We start from the raw sequence: 23,188 nt of genomic DNA, 5'->3' as shown, positions 1-23,188 counted from the left end.
TATCCCATTCACGATCCCAAAACACAAATCCCCCCTTTTTATTTCCGAGGTAGCCGCACGACCCCGACTCGGCTCCGGAGACCCCTCGAGCCACTGCGGATCCAGGTCCGAGGAGCCCGTCGGCTGTCGTGGGTGCGGCACAGAAGGCGATGGTAGAAATCACAGGATACAGGAACAGAAGTTATAGGGGTAACAGCCTGGGTAAGACAGTTCTCAGGAGCTGGAGACTGGAGCTAGGCAATAGCGAGACACAATAGTCAAGCAATGATTGAATGTGCCATGTGGTTTTAACAAGGCCCAAACAGGAAACAAGATGGCTTCCACAGATTCAACATCAGCCACTTACTAAAAGGTGATTGGAGAACACAGCAACAGCCTCTAGTGGTAAGAAGCGGGTTTGCAGCACAATTTATCAAAGTGATTAATAGCAGCCACTAGTGGTCAATCCGCAGAAAGACACCAGGACCCTGACAGTAGGAGGGAGACCTTAGGCTATGTGCGCACGTTGCGTATTTGCATGCAGTTACGCTGCGATCTGCACCGCAGCGTAACTGCATGCGTCCTGCGTCCCCAGCATAATCTATGAAGATTATGCAGGAGATGTGCTCACGTGGCGTATTAGAGCGCAGCGCTTCGCCTGCTCCCTGAAGCGCGCGTTTTAAGAAGTGACATGTCACTTATTCTGTGCGCTCTGCATGCATCCCCCGCTCTGTCTATGGGAGGGGCTGCACTCAGAGCGCATGAAATCGGCTTTTTTTTCATTACAGCGATTTGAAGCGCACGTGTGATGTTCAAATCGCTGCAGAAATTTCTGCAGGGACAGAACGCTACGTGCGCACATAGCCTTAGATTAATGCAGGCATATAGGCAGGGTTCTATACTAGCTTTCTGTAGTGCCTTTCATGTGGCACTAAAAGGTGATTATATTCAGGCTTAATTTAATAAATAAATAATTTTAAAAAATGGTGAGGTCCCTCCTATTTTTGGTAACCAGCCAAGTTAAAGCAGACAGTTGGGGGCTGGTATTATCAGGCTGGGAAGGTCCATGGTTATTGGGTCCTTCCCAGCCTAAAAATAGCACCCTGCAGCCTCCTCACAAGTGGTGCATAAATTAGTTTAATTTACGCAGCTCTTCCTGATTACCCTGGTGTTGTGGTATTCAGAGTAATATTTTGGGGGTTGATGTCAGCTGTGAATTGTCAGCTGGCATCAATCAAATGGGTTAGTAATGGACATGCGTCTATCAGACATTACTAACCCAGTATGTGTTACTGTCCCTCGTTCACCAATTTATTTAAAAAAATATTAAAAATGAAGATCGACATAATGCAATGAGTAGTGGTCCTACAACGTCAATCAAATCCATACTCCAATCTATGGAACCTTTTTCAGGGAACATTGCTCCATAGTTTACTACTGGTCAGCAACAGTAGTAAGAAGAGAGGAGACAAGAAGGAGAGAAGAGTGGAGGAGCGGCAGGGAATCGCTAGGTGCGTGTGTGATTCTATTATCTGGGGAGCTGGGTGGCCGCTCAGTGTAGATCCTTTTCGGGGACTGCTGCTAACACGATTGATCATGGTGGTAAATAACAGCACGGAGGGAACCGATCTTGTGTGAGCTATGATTTTATTATATAAATTTGCATGTTGATAATAAGCAAAAAAATAACAAAACATGACCATGAGCTTTGATGAAAGAAACTACAAGGGTTTCCATGTTTTTCCAAACTTTTTGCCCTCGGATCACCAGATTTCCTGAGTCCTGTTGTTCTTCCAGAGATTTGAGGTTGGTCAGAGTTTATTTGTGCTGTAGGTGGCGACGGCCTTAAAACTTCTAGAAACTCTTATACTAAATGTTTGCATAAAGCTTAAGCAATGTGGAGTGTTGGCGCTCGGGTACATGGAAGCGTTGGCAGCGTTGGCATTTAGGGTCTACATCTCTCACTTGGGATTTGTTTTCAGATTCTTAATCACCACCGGGTTATGCTTCTTTAAGATTGAGAAAAACCTATTGTTATCTTTGGGACCCCAGGATATCACATAATCGTAGAGTTCTCGCATCTTGTCCTGGCTGGTGCCTTTCTTTCGGATGATCCCGTATTGTTCCTGCGTCAGTAACTCTTCCTCCAGGAGATCGTCCAGGACTGGATCCACGTGAGTGACGGAGTTTATTAACTTGCTTCGCTTTTCATTCACAATATGTTTCTTATCTGCAGTGAATATACAAGGAAAGTGTCACTACCAGAAGAGCGGATGCCCGATTTCATCAAACATTTCAATAGAAATGTTTCAAAATCTGTGCCCTGAAATCGAGGGTGTAATGATTGCGGTTGCAGAGAGTGTGATTTCGGCCAGGCAAGTGCTGCAGAGGGGCCCACCAACGCCAGCTACTATGATGGATGTCTGAAGACGCACATTCAGCTTAAATGTATTGCGGCACAGAAACCCATCTGGTCCCTACACTGCAATACAAGCTGTCAGCCAATCAGACCTCTGCGGCTGACGTTGGCGTGCAAGTAACTGCCTGCGCATGGCAGGGACATCATGTGCTGCACATCACTTGCAACCTGAAATCAGCTGTCGGCTTCTTCACTGCACAACATGGGAGAGGGGGCAGGTGAGAAGAATTGGGGGTTTTCTATATTTGTTGGAGAAGAGATGTAGAACAGAGACATTATTACTGGAAAAGACCCTTGATGGACCCATTGTACCAGGAAAGGGTGCAGGATGGAGAACATTATACCAGGAAAGGGCAAAGGAAGGGGGACATTATACAAGGACGGGGGAGAATATACCAGGAAAGGGAGACCTTATACAACGAAGGGGCCCAGGATGGAGGACATTATAGCAGGAAAGGACCCATGATTGAGGAGTTTCCAGGATGGGGGACATTATTACTGGAAGGGGACCAAGATGAGGAACATTATTATTGGAAAAGGCCCAAGATGGAGAACATTATAACTGAAAGCAGCCCAGGAAGGGAGATATTATTACTGGGAGAGGCCTATGGTGGTGGATATTATACAAGGAAATAGAACATTATACCAGAAAGGGGCCTAGGATGTTGGACATTATACCATGAAGGGGAAGGGATAGAGGACATTATGTCAGAAACAGGCCCAAGATAGGGGACTTCATACCCGGAAGGGGGCCAGGATGGGAGAAATTAAGACTAAAAGGGGCCCAATATTGGGACATTATTACAGGAAGGGGCCAGTATGGACGATGTTAGTACGGGAAGTGGTCCAGAATGGGGGACATCATTTTAGGAGAGACTAGAAAAATTGCCCTTGTCCAAACAAGAGAGGCATAGCATTTAGTGTAGGACTCAGATAAGAGTTGCACCTTGATGCAGTTTGGGCACAGATAAGTAGGTGAACAGATTTGTCCACCTACATCAAAAAAATATTTTCAAATTTTTTTCCTGTTTTCTTAGCAGTAATGCGTAGTCACATTCCAATATTCACCAAACTACATTCTTGTTTTTCTCCTCCCTTTACTTGTGCAGTGCAGAGTGCAGATACTATTTTTGAATAATTTCAGGATCGAGAAGATTATGGGGGACATTGTTAAATAGGGGGGCAAACACATATGTCTTCACAGGATCTGGAACGCTACAAGGGCCCATGCATCTGACAAACATGCAGGTGGGGGCCCAGGTCCAAATTTTGCATCGGGGCCCATTGGACTCAAGTTGCACTACTGACCAAATTCACTGATTAACTGTTCCCCATGAGCTAACATTCATAATTAGCAAAAAGCTTTGAAAAGGCCACCGTGCATGTGAAGACCACCCTCCATGATTCTGTCATTGATTTTTAATGTATTTTAGAGTCCCATTTTTTTGGTGCACATTTTGGAGACCCTCTCGAAGACATTTCACTTTCTAAAAGGGTATAAGTGATATTCCCATCTCAGTCTTTGAAATTCGTCCATGTGCCAGTCGTTGATGGTGCAGCTGCAGAAGCTGCCGAGTACAGCCAAGCTACGCCACCTATACTTCCTATTTTTATTATTATTCCTATTTCTAAAAAGAGCAGCTCGGATGTTCCCGTAGCCGCCTAGTTGTCGGGACAGGATGAGATGTGAATTGTTAAGACCGACCATTCTCTTTAAGAACAGTCTGGACTCCAACAATATCGTGTCCTCCAATTTATCTCACTACTTTGTTGGCTCATTGTGAGGTTGAGAATCACATATCTAGCATGGACTTCTTTTCATGTTTGTCCTTATCTCAAGTCTAGATGCAAAACAACATAAAAACACTAATAGAACAAAATGTAAAGTAACAGCATTGTGATGTTTGTCCTTGACACTTGTCAGTTTTACGCCCCCCCCCTCCCCCCCCCCCCCCCCCCCCCGAGCCGTCAGTTCATTTACCGCTTGTGGATTGCTTTCTTGCTCTTTTTGGTTTCTCTTCTTTCTCGCCTGACTCTTTTCTCGCTCGTTTGCCGCCCACGGCTCCACCTGAGGTTTCCGCTTTTACTGCTGATATCTCAGTGGTTTTTGTATCTGCATAAACATAAGTGTAATCTGATCACAACGCCATGAATAACATTATCATCTGCAGTCATGTGGCTGCTATCATCCAGCAGAAGAGGTCACTGTCACGAAGTAGTAGGGGATAGCAGGTGACCGGGGCTCCTAGACTGACCCTCAGGCTAAGGGGACCTTAGCTGTCCCTTATCCCAGAGATAGCTCTAATGGTGAAGATGTCTGGGCCGCCTTCCTGCCCCTGCTCCTGGCCACCCCTGATCTAATACCCCCACTCCTCCACCCCAGGGAAGGGTCAGGACAAGAGTGGTAGAACCCACAAAAGTAGACAAATGGGGACACCAAATCTCTATCACACAGCAAGCCCTCACAGAGGTATAAGTCAATATGTGATAAGGAAAAAATAAAGAGCACCAGCAACTGGATCACAACAGCACATGGACCGGTTTAGCAAAATCTATAGTCAGCATGGGAAGACAAATTCTACTATCTTAAAAAGGCGGGGAGTAACTGTGATAGGCCTCACACACAACATGTGATCCTAGAGGTAACCAGCAGGCTAGCACAGATTAACTTCTGCTAGACTGATCAATAATGAACATACAGCTGGTTGACGCCCCAGCCTGCCTGTGCAACTCAAAGAATTGTCAGCGTCTGTAGTGTGAACAGCGTCCAATGCCGCCATGACACACGGCGAGATCTGAGCCAAGCACTGTGTGACAGTCACATCTGGAGAACGCATAAGGGCTGTTCGGCTGTTTACCGCTTTTTAGTTTCCTTCCTCGTTTAGGCTTTGGTTGTTTCCCAGGCTGTTGACTTGTCCCCGGCTCACAGCCGGTGTTGGCACCCATGGGTTGTACGGTCACAGTCGGCTTAAAGACTTTTTTCTCTTTCACGTTCTGCTTCCAACCTGCTCCACTGGCCTTATCACTGCTCGTCCCAGGAGCTTCAGATGTGAAACACAAGTAACACAATAGATGTCACAACATGAGGAACAATGAAGAATCCACAATTTATATCAACCGGGATTTGTCCTCATCGCTGGGTCCACACGCACTATTTAGCAGAATTTGGAGCAAAAAAATTGCAGCGAGTAACACAAATAAAAAATGAGAAAAATTATTAAAAACAAAATGCAAATGATGAATCAGCCCTAAGAGATATTTTAGTTCTCAAGCCTCAATAGACCATGGATCGTGTCACCACCTTCCGGACATTTCTTGTACTTGCCCCAAATGGACACAGTCACATCAATGGGGATCAGTTTCATTGACCTAATATTATACTTACCACCGGCCTTCGTGGTCTTTGGATTCTTCATTACGTTTTTATCTGGTGAGATAAAAGCAGCAGATTACGTCACTGCCATGTTGTAATCCGGCAGCTGCACCTCCGGTCGCTCAGTGTAGGAGGGTTGTAGACGGGTTCACCAGGGTTTTACTAACATTATGAACCTTTGTTACATGAACCCCTAATGCTATATGCTGTATGGTTCAGGACTGTGGTAACTGTGACCGGCGACAATGTATTACCTCTAACTCTTCTGCAGTAGAGAAATCACTTAAATTGCTGGTTCACTGAGCTGATGCCTTGTTAATATATATATATATATATATATATATATATATATATATATATATATATATATATATATATGTAGTTATCTGTACTACAATGTTATATTTCTGCCCTGTGTTTATATGTATGCTGCAAACACTGTGCAATGGATCATGTAAAGTGCAGCAGTGAAAAGTATAACATGGCCAAACAGGGCAACTGAGGAGCAGGAGTGAAATCTGACATCATGAATGCAGAGCATAAAGAGTTAGCATACTGAGCTGCTGAGTCATGGAAAAAATAGAACTAGAGCTGTAGTGTAACCTTGGTGTAAACAAAAAACTGGATTCTCCTGTATTACTTCCTAGTGAGAAGGTAATCTGGCAGTAGGAGAGGAGACAGTCTACAAGAGGATGTCTACAGTACAGAAAGCTAGCAAGTAAGGGGTAACATGATGATAGGTGTGCTTGTCTAGGGAACTAGATAGGGCCTATCACAGACATTGTAACTATCAAGTTTGTTGCCTTTCAGTGAGTGAAATCCATTAGAATCATTGCCGGCAATAGGCCAGTTCTCACCTCCTCGGAGATCTTTCTGTAGGTCGATCCGGATCTGATTTTTGTTGATGATCTTCAGACCTTTGATGACTTTTTTTGGACCGTGCCTCACAGTGTAGGAACCGATGATGACGTCGGCCACCTCCACTGCAGTTTTTCCTTTTAGCTCTTTGATCTGGATTTTGTTGCATCCTCTCGGAGCCTCGACACCACAGAGGGCCACGATAAAGGCGTCCAGATCCGCATTACACAAACGCTTCAGGTGTTTTGCTATAATTTTTGCAGAATCTTTACCCATTGTTGTAATCGCAAAAGCTCCAGAAATCACTAAAGAAATGTTCAAGAAGTGAAGAATAAAAGATTATTCCTCTACAAAAAGACGCCGGCTCAGTGATCAGCAATGTACTATCTATAGTGCAGCACCGATGTCACCTGCAGTCCTATGTAACACCACAGATAACACAGTGATATCTCTGAGTACAGATAATGTAGTAGATGTCACCTGCAGTCCTATGTAACACCACAGATAACACAGTGATATCTCTGAGTACAGATAATGGAGTAGATGTCACCTGCAGTCCTATGTAACACCACAGATAACACAGTGATATCTCTCTGAGTACAGATAATGTAGTAGATGTCACCTGCAGTCCTATGTAACACCACAGATAACACAGTGATATCTCTGAGTACAGATAATGGAGTAGATGTCACCTGCAGTCCTATGTAACACCACAGATAACACAGTGATATCTCTCTGAGTACATATAATGTAGTAGATGTGACCTGCAGTCCTATGTAACACCACAGATAACACAGTGATATCTCTGAGTACAGATAATGTAGTAGATGTCACCTGCAGTCCTATGTAACACCACAGATAGCACAGTGATATCTCTGAGTACAGATAATGTAGTAGATGTGACCTGCAGTCCTATGTAACACCACAGATAACACAGTGATATCTCTGAGTACAGATAATGTAGTAGATGTGACCTGCAGTCCTATGTAACACCACAGATAACACAGTGATATCTCTCTGAGTACATATAATGTAGTAGATGTCACCTGCAGTCCTATGTAACACCACAGATAACACAGTGATATCTCTCTGAGTACATATAATGTAGTAGATGTCACCTGCAGTCCTATGTAACACCACAGATAACACAGTGATATCTCTGAGTACAGATAATGTAGTAGATGTCACCTGCAGTCCTATGTAACACCACAGATAACACAGTGATATCTCTGAGTACAGATAATGTAGTAGATGTCACCTGCAGTCCTATGTAACTCCACAGATAACACAGTGATATCTGAGTACAGATAATGCAGTAGATGTCACCTGCAGTCCTATGTAACACCACAGATAACACAGTAATATCTCTGAGTACAGATAATGCAGTAGATGTCACCTGCAGTCCTATGTAACACCACAGATAACACAGTGATATCTCTGAGTACAGATAATGTAGTAGATGTCACCTGCAGTCCTATGTAACACCACAGATAACACAGTGATATCTCGGAGTACAGATAATGCAGTAGATGTCACCTGCAGTCCTATGTAACACCACAGATAACACAGCGATATCTCTGAGTACAGATAATGTAGTAGATGTCACCTGCAGTCCTATGTAACACCACAGATAACACAGTGATATCTCTGAGTACAGATAATGTAGTAGATGTCACCTGCAGTCCTATGTAACACCACAGATAACACAGTGATATCTCTCTGAGTACAGATAATGTAGTAGATGTCACCTGCAGTCCTATGTAACAGCACAGATAACACAGTGATATCTCTGAGTACAGATAATGTAGTAGATGTCCCCTGCAGTCCTATGTAACGCCACAGATAACACAGTTATATCTCTGAGTACAGATAATGTAGTAGATGTTACCTGCAGTCCTATGTAACACCACAGATAACACAGTTATATCTCTGAGTACAGATAATGTAGTAGATGTCACCTGCAGTCCTATGTAACACCACAGATAACACAGTGATATCTCTGAGTACAGATAATGTAGTAGCTGTCACCTGCAGTCCTATGTAACACCACAGATAACACAGTGATATCTCTGAGTACAGATAATGTAGTAGATGTCACCTGCAGTCCTATGTAACACCACAGATAACACAGTGATATCTCTGAGTACAGATAATGTAGTAGATGTCACCTGCAGTCCTATGTAACACCACAGATAACACAGTGATATCTCTGAGTACAGATAATGTAGTAGATGTCACCTGCAGTCCTATGTAACACCACAGATAACACAGTGATATCTCTGAGTACAGATAATGGAGTAGATGTCACCTGCAGTCCTATGTAACACCACAGATAACACAGTGATATCTCTCTGAGTACATATAATGTAGTAGATGTCACCTGCAGTCCTATGTAACACCACAGATAACACAGTGATATCTCTGAGTACAGATAATGTAGTAGATGTCACCTGCAGTCCTATGTAACACCACAGATAACACAGTGATATCTCTGAGTACAGATAATGTAGTAGATGTCACCTGCAGTCCTATGTAACACCACAGATAACACAGTGATATCTCTCTGAGTACAGATAATGTGGTAGATGTCACCTGCAGTCCTATGTAACACCACAGATAACACAGTGATATCTCTCTGAGTACATATAATGTAGTAGATGTCACCTGCAGTCCTATGTAACACCACAGATAACACAGTGATATCTCTCTGAGTACAGATAATGTGGTAGATGTCACCTGCAGTCCTATGTAACACCACAGATAACACAGTGATATCTCTCTGAGTACAGATAATGTAGTAGATGTCACCTGCAGTCCTATGTAACACCACAGATAACACAGTGATATATCTGAGTACAGATAATGTAGTAGATGTCACCTGCAGTCCTATGTAACACCACAGATAACAAAGTGATCTCTCTGAGTACAGATAATGTAGTAGATGTCACCTGCAGTCCTATGTAACTCCACAGATAACACAGTGATATCTCTGAGTACAGATAATGTAGTAGATGTCACCTGCAGTCCTATGTAACTCCACAGATAACACAGTGATATCTCTGAGTACAGATAATGTAGTAGATGTCACCTGAAGTCCTATGTAACACCACAGATAACACAGTGATATCTCTGAGTACAGATAATATAAATGTCACCTGCAGTCCTATGTAACACCACAGATAACACAGTGATATCTCTGAGTACAGATAATGTAGTAGATGTCACCTGCAGTCCTATGTAACACCACAGATAACACAGTGATATCTCTCTGAGTACATATAATGTAGTAGATGTCACCTGCAGTCCTATGTAACTCCACAGATAACACAGTGATATCTCTGAGTACATATAATGTAGTAGATGTCACCTGCAGTCCTATGTAACACCACAGATAACGAAGTGATATCTCTGAGTACAGATAATGTAGTAGATGTCACCTGCAGTCCTATGTAACACCACAGATAACACAGTGATATCTCTGAGTGCAGATAATGTAGTAGATGTCACCTGCAGTCCTATGTAACACCACAGATAACACAGTGATATCTCTCTGAGTACATATAATGTAGTAGATGTCACCTGCAGTCCTATGTAACACCACAGATAACACAGTGATATCTCTGAGTACATATAATGTAGTAGATGTCACCTGCAGTCCTATGTAACACCACAGATAACGAAGTGATATCTCTGAGTACAGATAATGTAGTAGATGTCACCTGCAGTCCTATGTAACACCACAGATAACACAGTGATATCTCTCTGAGTACATATAATGTAGTAGATGTCACCTGCAGTCCTATGTAACTCCACAGATAACACAGTGATATCTCTGAGTACAGATAATGTAGTAGATGTCACCTGCAGTCCTATGTAACACCACAGATAACACAGTGATATCTCTGAGTACAGATAATGTAGTAGATGTCACCTGCAGTCCTATGTAACACCACAGATAACACAGTGATATCTCTCCGAGTACAGATAATGCAGTAGATGTCACCTGCAGTCCTATGTAACACCACAGATAACACAGTGATATCTCTCAGTACAGATAATGTAGTAGATGTCACCTGCAGTCCTATGTAACACCACAGATAACACAGTGATATCTCTGAGTACAGATAATGCAGTAGATGTCACCTGCAGTCCTATGTAACACCACAGATAACACAGTGATATCTCTGAGTACAGATAATGTAGTAGATGTCACCTGCAGTCCTATGTAACACCACAGATAACACAGTGATATCTCTGAGCGCAGATAATGTAGTAGATGTCACCTGCAGTCCTATGTAACACCACAGATAACACAGTGATATCTCTGAGTACAGATAATGTAGTAGATGTCACCTGCAGTCCTATGTAACACCACAGATAGCACAGTGATATCTCTGAGTACAGATAATGTAGTAGATGTCACCTGCAGTCCTATGTAACACCACAGATAGCACAGTGATATCTCTGAGTACAGATAATGTAGTAGATGTCACCTGCAGTCCTATGTAACACCACAGATAACACAGTGATATCTCTGAGTACAGATAATGTAGTAGATGTCACCTGCAGTCCTATGTAACACCACAGATGACACAGTGATATATCTGAGTACAGATAATGTAGTAGAGGTCACCTGCAGTCCTATGTAACACCACAGATAACACAGTGATATCTCTCTGAGTACAGATAATGTAGTAGATGTCACCTGCAGTCCTATGTAACACCACAGATAACACAGTGATATCTCTGAGTACAGATAATGGAGTAGATGTCACCTGCAGTCCTATGTAACACCACAGATAACACAGTGATATCTCTGAGTACAGATAATGGAGTAGATGTCACCTGCAGTCCTATGTAACACCACAGATAACACAGTGATATCTCTGAGTACAGATAATGCAGTAGATGTCACCTGCAGTCCTATGTAACACCACAGATAACACAGTGATATCTCTGAGTACAGATAATGTAGTAGATGTCACCTGCAGTCCTATGTAACACCACAGATAACACAGTGGTATCTCTCTGAGTACAGATAATGTAGTAGATGTCACCTGCAGTCCTATGTAACACCACAGATAACACAGTGATATATCTGAGTACAGATAATGTAGTAGATGTCACCTGCAGTCCTATGTAACACCACAGATAACACAGTGATATCTCTGAGTACAGATAATGTAGTAGATGTCACCTGCAGTCCTATGTAACACCACAGATAACACAGTGATATCTCTGAGTACAGATAATGTAGTAGATGTCACCTGCAGTCCTATGTAACACCACAGATAACACAGTGATATCTCTGAGTACAGATAATGTAGTAGATGTCACCTGCAGTCCTATGTAACACCACAGATAACACAGTGATATCTCTGAGTACAGATAATGTAGTAGATGTCACCTGCAGTCCTATGTAACACCACAGATAACACAGTGATATCTCTGAGTACAGATAATGTAGTAGATGTCACCTGCAGTCCTATGTAACACCACAGATAACACAGTGATCTCTCTGAGTACAGATAATGTAGTAGATGTCACCTGCAGTCCTATGTAACACCACAGATAACACAGTGATATCTATGAGTACAGATAATGTAGTAGATGTCACCTGCAGTCCTATGTAACACCACAGATAACACAGTGATATCTATGAGTACAGATAATGTAGTAGATGTCACCTGCAGTCCTATGTAACACCACAGATAACACAGTGATATCTCTGAGTACAGATAATGTAGTAGATGTCACCTGCAGTCCTATGTAACACCACAGATAACAAAGTGATATCTCTGAGTACATATAATGTAGTAGATGTCACCTGCAGTCCTATGTAACACCACAGATAACACAGTGATATCTCTCTGAGTACAGATAATGTAGTAGATGTCACCTGCAGTCCTATGTAACACCACAGATAACACAGTGATATCTCTGAGTACATATAATGTAGTAGATGTCACCTGCAGTCCTATGTAACACCACAGATAACACAGTGATATCTCTCTGAGTACAGATAATGTAGTAGATGTCACCTGCAGTCCTATGTAACACCACAGATAACACAGTGATATCTCTGAGTACAGATAATGTAGTAGATGTCACCTGCAGTCCTATGTAACACCACAGATAACACAGTGATATCTCTGAGTACAGATAATGTAGTAGATGTCACCTGCAGTCCTATGTAACACCACAGATGACACAGTGATATCTCTCTGAGTACAGATAATGTAGTAGATGTCACCTGCAGTCCTATGTAACTCCACAGATAACACAGTGATATCTCTGAGTACAGATAATGTAGTAGAGGTCACCTGCAGTCCTATGCAACACCACAGATAACACAGTGATATCACTGAGTACAGATAATGTAGTAGAGGTCACCTGCAGTCCTATGTAACACCACAGATAACACAGTGATATCTCTCTGAGTACAGATAATGTAGTAGATGTCACCTGCAGTCCTATGTAACACCACAGATAACACAGTGATATCTCTGAGTACAGATAATGTAGTAGATGTCACCTGCAGTCCTATGTAACACCACAGATAACACAGTGATATCTCTGAGTACAGATAATGTAGTAGATGTCACCTGCAGTCCTATGTAACACCACAGATTACACAGTGATATCTCTCTGAGTACAGATAATGTAGTAGATGTCACCGGCAGTCCTATGTAACACCACAGATAACACAGTGATATCTCTCTGAGTACAGATAATGTAGTAGATGTCACCTGCAGTCCTATGTAACACCACAGATAACACAGTGATATCTCTGAGTACAGATAATGTAGTAGATGTCACCTGCAGTCCTATGTAACACCACAGATAACACAGTGATATCTCTCTGAGTACAGATAATGTAGTAGATGTCACCTGCAGTCCTATGTAACACCACAGATAACACAGTGATATCTCTGAGTACAGATAATGTAGTAGATGTCACCTGCAGTCCTATGTAACACCACAGATAACACAGTGATATATCTGAGTACAGATAATGTAGTAGATGTCACCTGCAGTCCTATGTAACAGCACAGATAGCACAGTGATATCTCTGAGTACAGATAATGTAGTAGATGTCACCTGCAGTCCTATGTAACACCACAGATAACACAGTGATATCTCTGAGTACAGATAATGCAGTAGATGTCACCTGCAGTCCTATGTAACACCACAGATAACACAGTGATATCTCTGAGTACAGATAATGTAGTAGATGTCACCTGCAGTCCTATGTAACACCACAGATAACACAGTGATCTCTCTGAGTACAGATAATGTAGTAGATGTCACCTGCAGTCCTATGTAACACCACAGATAACACAGTGATATCTCTCTGAGTACAGATAATGTAGTAGATGTCACCTGCAGTCCTATGTAACACCACAGATAACACAGTGATATCTCTGAGTACAGATAATGTAGCAGATGTCACCTGCAGTCCTATGTAACACCACAGATAACACAGTGATATCTCTCTGAGTACAGATAATGTAGTAGATGTCACCTGCAGTCCTATGTAACACCACAGATAACACAGTGATATCTCTGAGTACAGATAATGTAGTAGATGTCACCTGCAGTCCTATGTAACACCACAGATAACACAGTGATATCTCTCTGAGTACAGATAATGTAGTAGATGTCACCTGCAGTCCTATGTAACACCACAGATAACACAGTGATATCTCTGAGTACAGATAATGTAGTAGATGTCACCTGCAGTCCTATGTAACACCACAGATAACAGAGTGATATCTCTGAGTACAGATAATGTAGTAGATGTCACCTGCAGTCCTATGTAACACCACAGATAACACAGTGATATCTCTCTGAGTACAGATAATGTAGTAGATGTCACCTGCAGTCCTATGTAACACCACAGATAACACAGTGATATCTCTGAGTACAGATAATGTAGTAGATGTCACCTGCAGTCCTATGTAACACCACAGATAACACAGTGATATCTCTGAGTACAGATAATGTAGTAGATGTCACCTGCAGTCCTATGTAACACCACAGATAACACAGTGATATCTCTCTGAGTACAGATAATGTAGTAGATGTCACCTGCAGTCCTATGTAACACCACAGATAACACAGTGATATCTCTGAGTACAGATAATGCAGTAGATGTCACCTGCAGTCCTATGTAACACCACAGATAACACAGTGATATCTCTGAGTACAGATAATGTAGTAGATGTCACCTGCAGTCCTATGTAACACCACAGATAACACAGTGATATCTCTGAGTACAGATAATGTAGTAGAGGTCACCTGCAGTCCTATGTAACACCACAGATAACACAGTGATATCTCTGAGTACAGATAATGTAGTAGATGTCACCTGCAGTCCTATGTAACACCACAGATAACACAGTGATATCTCTCTGAGTACAGATAATGTAGTAGATGTCACCTGCAGTCCTATGTAACACCACAGATAACACAGTGATATCTCTCTGAGTACAGATAATGTAGTAGATGTCACCTGCAGTCCTATGTAACACCACAGATAACACAGTGATATCTCTCTGAGTACAGATAATGTAGTAGATGACACCTGCAGTCCTATGTAACACCACAGATAACACAGTGATATCTCTCTGAGTACAGATAATGTAGTAGATGTCACCTGCAGTCCTATGTAACACCACAGATAACACAGTGATATCTCTGAGTACAGATAATGCAGTAGATGTCACCTGCAGTCCTATGTAACACCACAGATAACACAGTGATATCCCTGAGTACAGATAATGTAGCAGATGTCACCTGCAGTCCTATGTAACACCACAGATAACACAGTGATATCTCTGAGTACAGATAATGTAGTAGATGTCACCTGCAGTCCTATGTAACACCACAGATAACACAGTGATATATCTGAGTACAGATAATGTAGGAGATGTCACCTGCAGTCCTATGTAACACCACAGATAACACAGTGATATCTCTGAGTACAGATAATGTAGTAGATGTCACCTGCAGTCCTATGTAACACCACAGATAACACAGTGATATCTCTGAGTACAGATAATGTAGCAGATGTCACCTGCAGTCCTATGTAACACCACAGATAACACAGTGATATCTCTGAGTACAGATAATGTAGCAGATGTCACCTGCAGTCCTATGTAACACCACAGATAACACAGTGATATCTCTGAGTACAGATAATGTAGTAGATGTCTCCTGCAGTCCTATGTAACATCACAGATAACACAGTGATATCTCTCTGAGCACAGATAATGTAGTAGATGTCACCTGCAGTCCTATGTAACACCACAGATAACACAGTGATATCTCTCTGAGCACAGATAATGTAGTAGATGTCACCTGCAGTCCTATGTAACACCACAGATAACACAGTGATATCTCTGAGTACAGATAATGCAGTAGATGTCACCTGCAGTCCTATGTAACACCACAGATAACACAGGGATATCTCTCTGAGTACAGATAATGTAGTAGATGTCACCTGCAGTCCTATGTAACACCACAGATAACACAGTGATATCTCTGAGTACAGATAATGTAGTAGATGTCACCTGCAGTCCTATGTAACACCACAGATAACACAGTGATATCTCTGAGTACAGATAATGTAGTAGAGGTCACCTGCAGTCCTATGTAACACCACAGATAAGTGATATATCTGAGTACAGATAATGTAGTAGAGGTCACCTGCAGTCCTATGTAACATCACAGATAACACAGTGATATCTCTCTGAGCACAGATAATGTAGTAGATGTCACCTGCAGTCCTATGTAACACCACAGATAACACAGTGATATCTCTGAGTACAGATAATGTAGTAGATGTCTCCTGCAGTCCTATGTAACATCACAGATAACACAGTGATATCTCTCTGAGCACAGATAATGTAGTAGATGTCACCTGCAGTCCTATGTAACACCACAGATAACACAGTGATATCTCTCTGAGCACAGATAATGTAGTAGATGTCACCTGCAGTCCTATGTAACACCACAGATAACACAGTGATATCTCTGAGTACAGATAATGCAGTAGATGTCACCTGCAGTCCTATGTAACACCACAGATAACACAGGGATATCTCTCTGAGTACAGATAATGTAGTAGATGTCACCTGCAGTCCTATGTAACACCACAGATAACACAGTGATATCTCTGAGTACAGATAATGTAGTAGATGTCACCTGCAGTCCTATGTAACACCACAGATAACACAGTGATATCTCTGAGTACAGATAATGTAGTAGAGGTCACCTGCAGTCCTATGTAACACCACAGATAAGTGATATATCTGAGTACAGATAATGTAGTAGAGGTCACCTGCAGTCCTATGTAACACCACAGATAACACAGTGATATCACTGAGTACAGATAATGCAGTAGATGTCACCTGCAGTCCTATGTAACACCACAGATAACACAGTGATATCTCTGAGTACAGATAATGTAGTAGATGTCACCTGCAGTCCTATGTAACACCACAGATAACACAGTGATATCTCTGAGTACAGATAATGTAGTAGAGGTCACCTGCAGTCCTATGTAACACCACAGATAACACAGTGATATCACTGAGTACAGATAATGTAGTAGAGGTCACCTGCAGTCCTATGTAACACCACAGATAACACAGTGATATCTCTGAGTACAGATAATGCAGTAGATGTCACCTGCAGTCCTATGTAACACCACAGATAACACAGTGATATCTCTGAGTACAGATAATGTAGTAGATGTCACCTGCAGTCCTATGTAACACCACAGATAACACAGGGATATCTCTCTGAGTACAGATAATGCAGTAGATGTCACCTGCAGTCCTATGTAACACCACAGATAACACAGTGATATCTCTGAGTACAGATAATGTAGTAGAGGTCACCTGCAGTCCTATGTAACACCACAGATAAGTGATATATCTGAGTACAGATAATGCAGTAGATGTCACCTGCAGTCCTATGTAACACCACAGATAACACAGTGATATCTGAGTACAGATAATGTAGTAGAGGTCACCTGCAGTCCTATGTAACACCACAGATAACACAGTGATATCTGAGTACAGATAATGCAGTAGATGTCACCTGCAGTCCTATGTAACACCACAGATAACACAGTGATATCTGAGTACAGATAATGCAGTAGATGTCACCTGCAGTCCTATGTAACACCACAGATAACACAGTGATATCTCTGAGTACAGATAATGTAGTAGATGTCACCTGCAGTCCTATGTAACACCACAGGTAACACAGTGATATCTCTGAGTACAGATAATGTAGTAGATGTCACCTGCAGTCCTATGTAACACCACAGGTAACACAGTGATATCTCTGAGTACAGATAATGTAGTAGATGTCACCTGCAGTCCTATGTAACTCCACAGATAACACAGTGATATCTCTGAGTACAGATAATGTAGATGTCACCTGCAGTCCTATGTAACACCACAGATAACACAGTGATATCTCTGAGTACAGATAATGTAGTAGATGTCACCTGCAGTCCTATGTAACAGCACAGATAACACAGTGATATCTCTGAGTACAGATAATGTAGTAGATGTCACCTGCAGTCCTATGTAACACCACAGATAACACAGTGATATCTCTCTGAGTACAGATAATGTAGTAGATGTCACCTGCAGTCCTATGTAACACCACAGATAACACAGTGATATCTCTGAGTACAGATAATGTAGTAGATGTCACCTGCAGTCCTATGTAACACCACAGATAACACAGTGATATCTCTCTGAGTACAGATAATGTAGTAGATGTCACCTGCAGTCCTATGTAACACCACAGATAACACAGTGATATCTCTGAGTACAGATAATGTAGTAGATGTCACCTGCAGTCCTATGTAACACCACAGATAACACAGTGATATCTCTGAGTACAGATAATGTAGTAGATGTCACCTGCAGTCCTATGTAACACCACAGATAACACAGTGATATCTCTGAGTACAGATAATGTAGTAGATGTCACCTGCAGTCCTATGTAACACCACAGATAACACAGTGATATCTCTGAGTACAGATAATGTAGTAGATGTCACCTGCAGTCCTATGTAACACCACAGATAACACAGTGATATCTCTCTGAGTACAGATAATGTAGTAGATGTCACCTGCAGTCCTATGTAACACCACAGATAACACAGTGATATCTCTCTGAGTACAGATAATGTAGTAGATGTCACCTGCAGTCCTATGTAACACCACAGATAACACAGTGATATCTCTGAGTACAGATAATGTAGTAGATGTCACCTGCAGTCCTATGTAACACCACAGATAACACAGTGATATCTCTGAGTACAGATAATGTAGATGTCACCTGCAGTCCTATGTAACACCACAGATAACACAGTGATATCTCTGAGTACAGATAATGTAGTAGATGTCACCTGCAGTCCTATGTAACACCACAGATAACAGTGATATCTCTGAGTACAGATAATGTAGTAGATGTCACCTGCAGTCCTATGTAACACCACAGATAACACAGTGATATCTCTGAGTACAGATAATGTAGTAGATGTCACCTGCAGTCCTATGTAACACCACAGATAACACAGTGATATCTCTGAGTACAGATAATGTAGTAGATGTCACCTGCAGTCCTATGTAACACCACAGATAACACAGTGATATCTCTGAGTACAGATAATGTAGATGTCTCCTGCAGTCCTATGTAACTCCACAGATAACACAGTGATATCTCTGAGTACAGATAATGTAGTAGATGTCACCTGCAGTCCTATGTAACACCACAGATAACACAGTGATATCTCTGAGTACAGATAATGTAGTAGATGTCACCTGCAGTCCTATGTAACACCACAGATAACACAGTGATCTCTCTGAGTACAGATAATGTAGTAGATGTCACCTGCAGTCCTATGTAACACCACAGATAACACAGTGATATCTCTGAGTACAGATAATGTAGTAGATGTCACCTGCAGTCCTATGTAACACCACAGATAACAAAGTGATATCTCTGAGTACATATAATGTAGTAGATGTCACCTGCAGTCCTATGTAACACCACAGATAACACAGTGATATCTCTCTGAAAACAGATAATGTAGTAGATGTCACCTGCAGTCCTATGTAACACCACAGATAACACAGTGATATCTCTGAGTACATATAATGTAGTAGATGTCACCTGCAGTCCTATGTAACACCACAGATAACACAGTGATATCTCTCTGAGTACAGATAATGTAGTAGATGTCACCTGCAGTCCTATGTAACACCACAGATAACACAGTGATATCTCTGAGTACAGATAATGTAGTAGATGTCACCTGCAGTCCTATGTAACACCACAGATAACACAGTGATATCTCTGAGTACAGATAATGTAGTAGATGTCACCTGCAGTCCTATGTAACACCACAGATGACACAGTGATATCTCTCTGAGTACAGATAATGTAGTAGATGTCACCTGCAGTCCTATGTAACTCCACAGATAACACAGTGATATCTCTGAGTACAGATAATGTAGTAGAGGTCACCTGCAGTCCTATGCAACACCACAGATAACACAGTGATATCACTGAGTACAGATAATGTAGTAGAGGTCACCTGCAGTCCTATGTAACACCACAGATAACACAGTGATATCTCTCTGAGTACAGATAATGTAGTAGATGTCACCTGCAGTCCTATGTAACACCACAGATAACACAGTGATATCTCTGAGTACAGATAATGTAGTAGATGTCACCTGCAGTCCTATGTAACACCACAGATAACACAGTGATATCTCTGAGTACAGATAATGCAGTAGATGTCACCTGCAGTCCTATGTAACACCACAGATAACACAGTGATATCTCTGAGTACAGATAATGTAGTAGATGTCACCTGCAGTCCTATGTAACACCACAGATAACACAGTGATATCTCTGAGTACAGATAATGTAGTAGATGTCACCTGCAGTCCTATGTAACACCACAGATAACACAGTGATATCTCTGAGTACAGATAATGTAGTAGATGTCACCTGCAGTCCTATGTAACTCCACAGATAACACAGTGATATCTCTCTGAGTGCAGATAATGTAGTAGATGTCACCTGCAGTCCTATGTAACACCACAGATAACACAGTGATATCTCTGAGTACAGATAATGTAGTAGATGTCACCTGCAGTCCTATGTAACACCACAGATAACACAGTGATATCTCTGAGTACAGATAATGTAGTAGATGTCACCTGCAGTCCTATGTAACACCACAGATTACACAGTGATATCTCTCTGAGTACAGATAATGTAGTAGATGTCACCGGCAGTCCTATGTAACACCACAGATAACACAGTGATATCTCTCTGAGTACAGATAATGTAGTAGATGTCACCTGCAGTCCTATGTAACACCACAGATAACACAGTGATATCTCTGAGTACAGATAATGTAGTAGATGTCACCTGCAGTCCTATGTAACACCACAGATAACACAGTGATATCTCTCTGAGTACAGATAATGTAGTAGATGTCACCTGCAGTCCTATGTAACACCACAGATAACACAGTGATATCTCTCTGAAAACAGATAATGTAGTAGATGTCACCTGCAGTCCTATGTAACACCACAGATAACACAGTGATATCTCTGAGTACATATAATGTAGTAGATGTCACCTGCAGTCCTATGTAACACCACAGATAACACAGTGATATCTCTCTGAGTACAGATAATGTAGTAGATGTCACCTGCAGTCCTATGTAACACCACAGATAACACAGTGATATCTCTGAGTACAGATAATGTAGTAGATGTCACCTGCAGTCCTATGTAACACCACAGATAACACAGTGATATCTCTGAGTACAGATAATGTAGTAGATGTCACCTGCAGTCCTATGTAACACCACAGATGACACAGTGATATCTCTCTGAGTACAGATAATGTAGTAGATGTCACCTGCAGTCCTATGTAACTCCACAGATAACACAGTGATATCTCTGAGTACAGATAATGTAGTAGAGGTCACCTGCAGTCCTATGCAACACCACAGATAACACAGTGATATCACTGAGTACAGATAATGTAGTAGAGGTCACCTGCAGTCCTATGTAACACCACAGATAACACAGTGATATCTCTCTGAGTACAGATAATGTAGTAGATGTCACCTGCAGTCCTATGTAACACCACAGATAACACAGTGATATCTCTGAGTACAGATAATGTAGTAGATGTCACCTGCAGTCCTATGTAACACCACAGATAACACAGTGATATCTCTGAGTACAGATAATGTAGTAGATGTCACCTGCAGTCCTATGTAACACCACAGATTACACAGTGATATCTCTCTGAGTACAGATAATGTAGTAGATGTCACCGGCAGTCCTATGTAACACCACAGATAACACAGTGATATCTCTCTGAGTACAGATAATGTAGTAGATGTCACCTGCAGTCCTATGTAACACCACAGATAACACAGTGATATCTCTGAGTACAGATAATGTAGTAGATGTCACCTGCAGTCCTATGTAACACCACAGATAACACAGTGATATCTCTCTGAGTACAGATAATGTAGTAGATGTCACCTGCAGTCCTATGTAACACCACAGATAACACAGTGATATCTCTGAGTACAGATAATGTAGTAGATGTCACCTGCAGTCCTATGTAACACCACAGATAACACAGTGATATATCTGAGTACAGATAATGTAGTAGATGTCACCTGCAGTCCTATGTAACAGCACAGATAGCACAGTGATATCTCTGAGTACAGATAATGTAGTAGATGTCACCTGCAGTCCTATGTAACACCACAGATAACACAGTGATATCTCTGAGTACAGATAATGCAGTAGATGTCACCTGCAGTCCTATGTAACACCACAGATAACACAGTGATATCTCTGAGTACAGATAATGTAGTAGATGTCACCTGCAGTCCTATGTAACACCACAGATAACACAGTGATCTCTCTGAGTACAGATAATGTAGTAGATGTCACCTGCAGTCCTATGTAACACCACAGATAACACAGTGATATCTCTGAGTACAGATAATGTAGCAGATGTCACCTGCAGTCCTATGTAACACCACAGATAACACAGTGATATCTCTCTGAGTACAGATAATGTAGTAGATGTCACCTGCAGTCCTATGTAACACCACAGATAACACAGTGATATCTCTGAGTACAGATAATGTAGTAGATGTCACCTGCAGTCCTATGTAACACCACAGATAACACAGTGATATCTCTCTGAGTACAGATAATGTAGTAGATGTCACCTGCAGTCCTATGTAACACCACAGATAACACAGTGATATCTCTCTGAGTGCAGATAATGTAGTAGATGTCACCTGCAGTCCTATGTAACACCACAGATAACACAGTGATATCTCTGAGTACAGATAATGTAGTAGATGTCACCTGCAGTCCTATGTAACACCACAGATAACAGAGTGATATCTCTGAGTACAGATAATGTAGTAGATGTCACCTGCAGTCCTATGTAACACCACAGATAAC

The 23,188-nt window shown here is 41.7% G+C and overlaps 1 protein-coding gene across 1 annotated transcript in view; it reads right to left on the bottom strand.

Annotated features, from left to right (window-relative positions):
- Nucleotides 1-1,618: 1,618 nt before the first annotated feature.
- Nucleotides 1,619-23,188, bottom strand: part of LOC142246549 (uncharacterized) — a 29,671-nt gene continuing 8,101 nt past the window's right edge. The window contains exons 2-6 of the mRNA XM_075319618.1: nt 6,629-6,934; nt 5,784-5,825; nt 5,257-5,439; nt 4,380-4,511; nt 1,619-2,209 (exon numbers count right to left, since the gene is read on the bottom strand). Coding sequence (XP_075175733.1) covers nt 1,941-2,209; nt 4,380-4,511; nt 5,257-5,439; nt 5,784-5,825; nt 6,629-6,905 — 903 coding nt within the window. The 5' untranslated portion in view covers nt 6,906-6,934 and the 3' untranslated portion in view covers nt 1,619-1,940. The remainder of the gene's footprint in view (nt 2,210-4,379; nt 4,512-5,256; nt 5,440-5,783; nt 5,826-6,628; nt 6,935-23,188) is intronic.

Source organism: Anomaloglossus baeobatrachus, chromosome 7 (assembly GCF_048569485.1).
Source record: "Anomaloglossus baeobatrachus isolate aAnoBae1 chromosome 7, aAnoBae1.hap1, whole genome shotgun sequence".
Classification (NCBI taxonomy): domain Eukaryota; kingdom Metazoa; phylum Chordata; class Amphibia; order Anura; family Aromobatidae; genus Anomaloglossus; species Anomaloglossus baeobatrachus.
The sequence above is the reverse complement of the archived record's forward strand: the minus strand, read 5'-3'. Positions and strand labels throughout refer to the sequence as shown.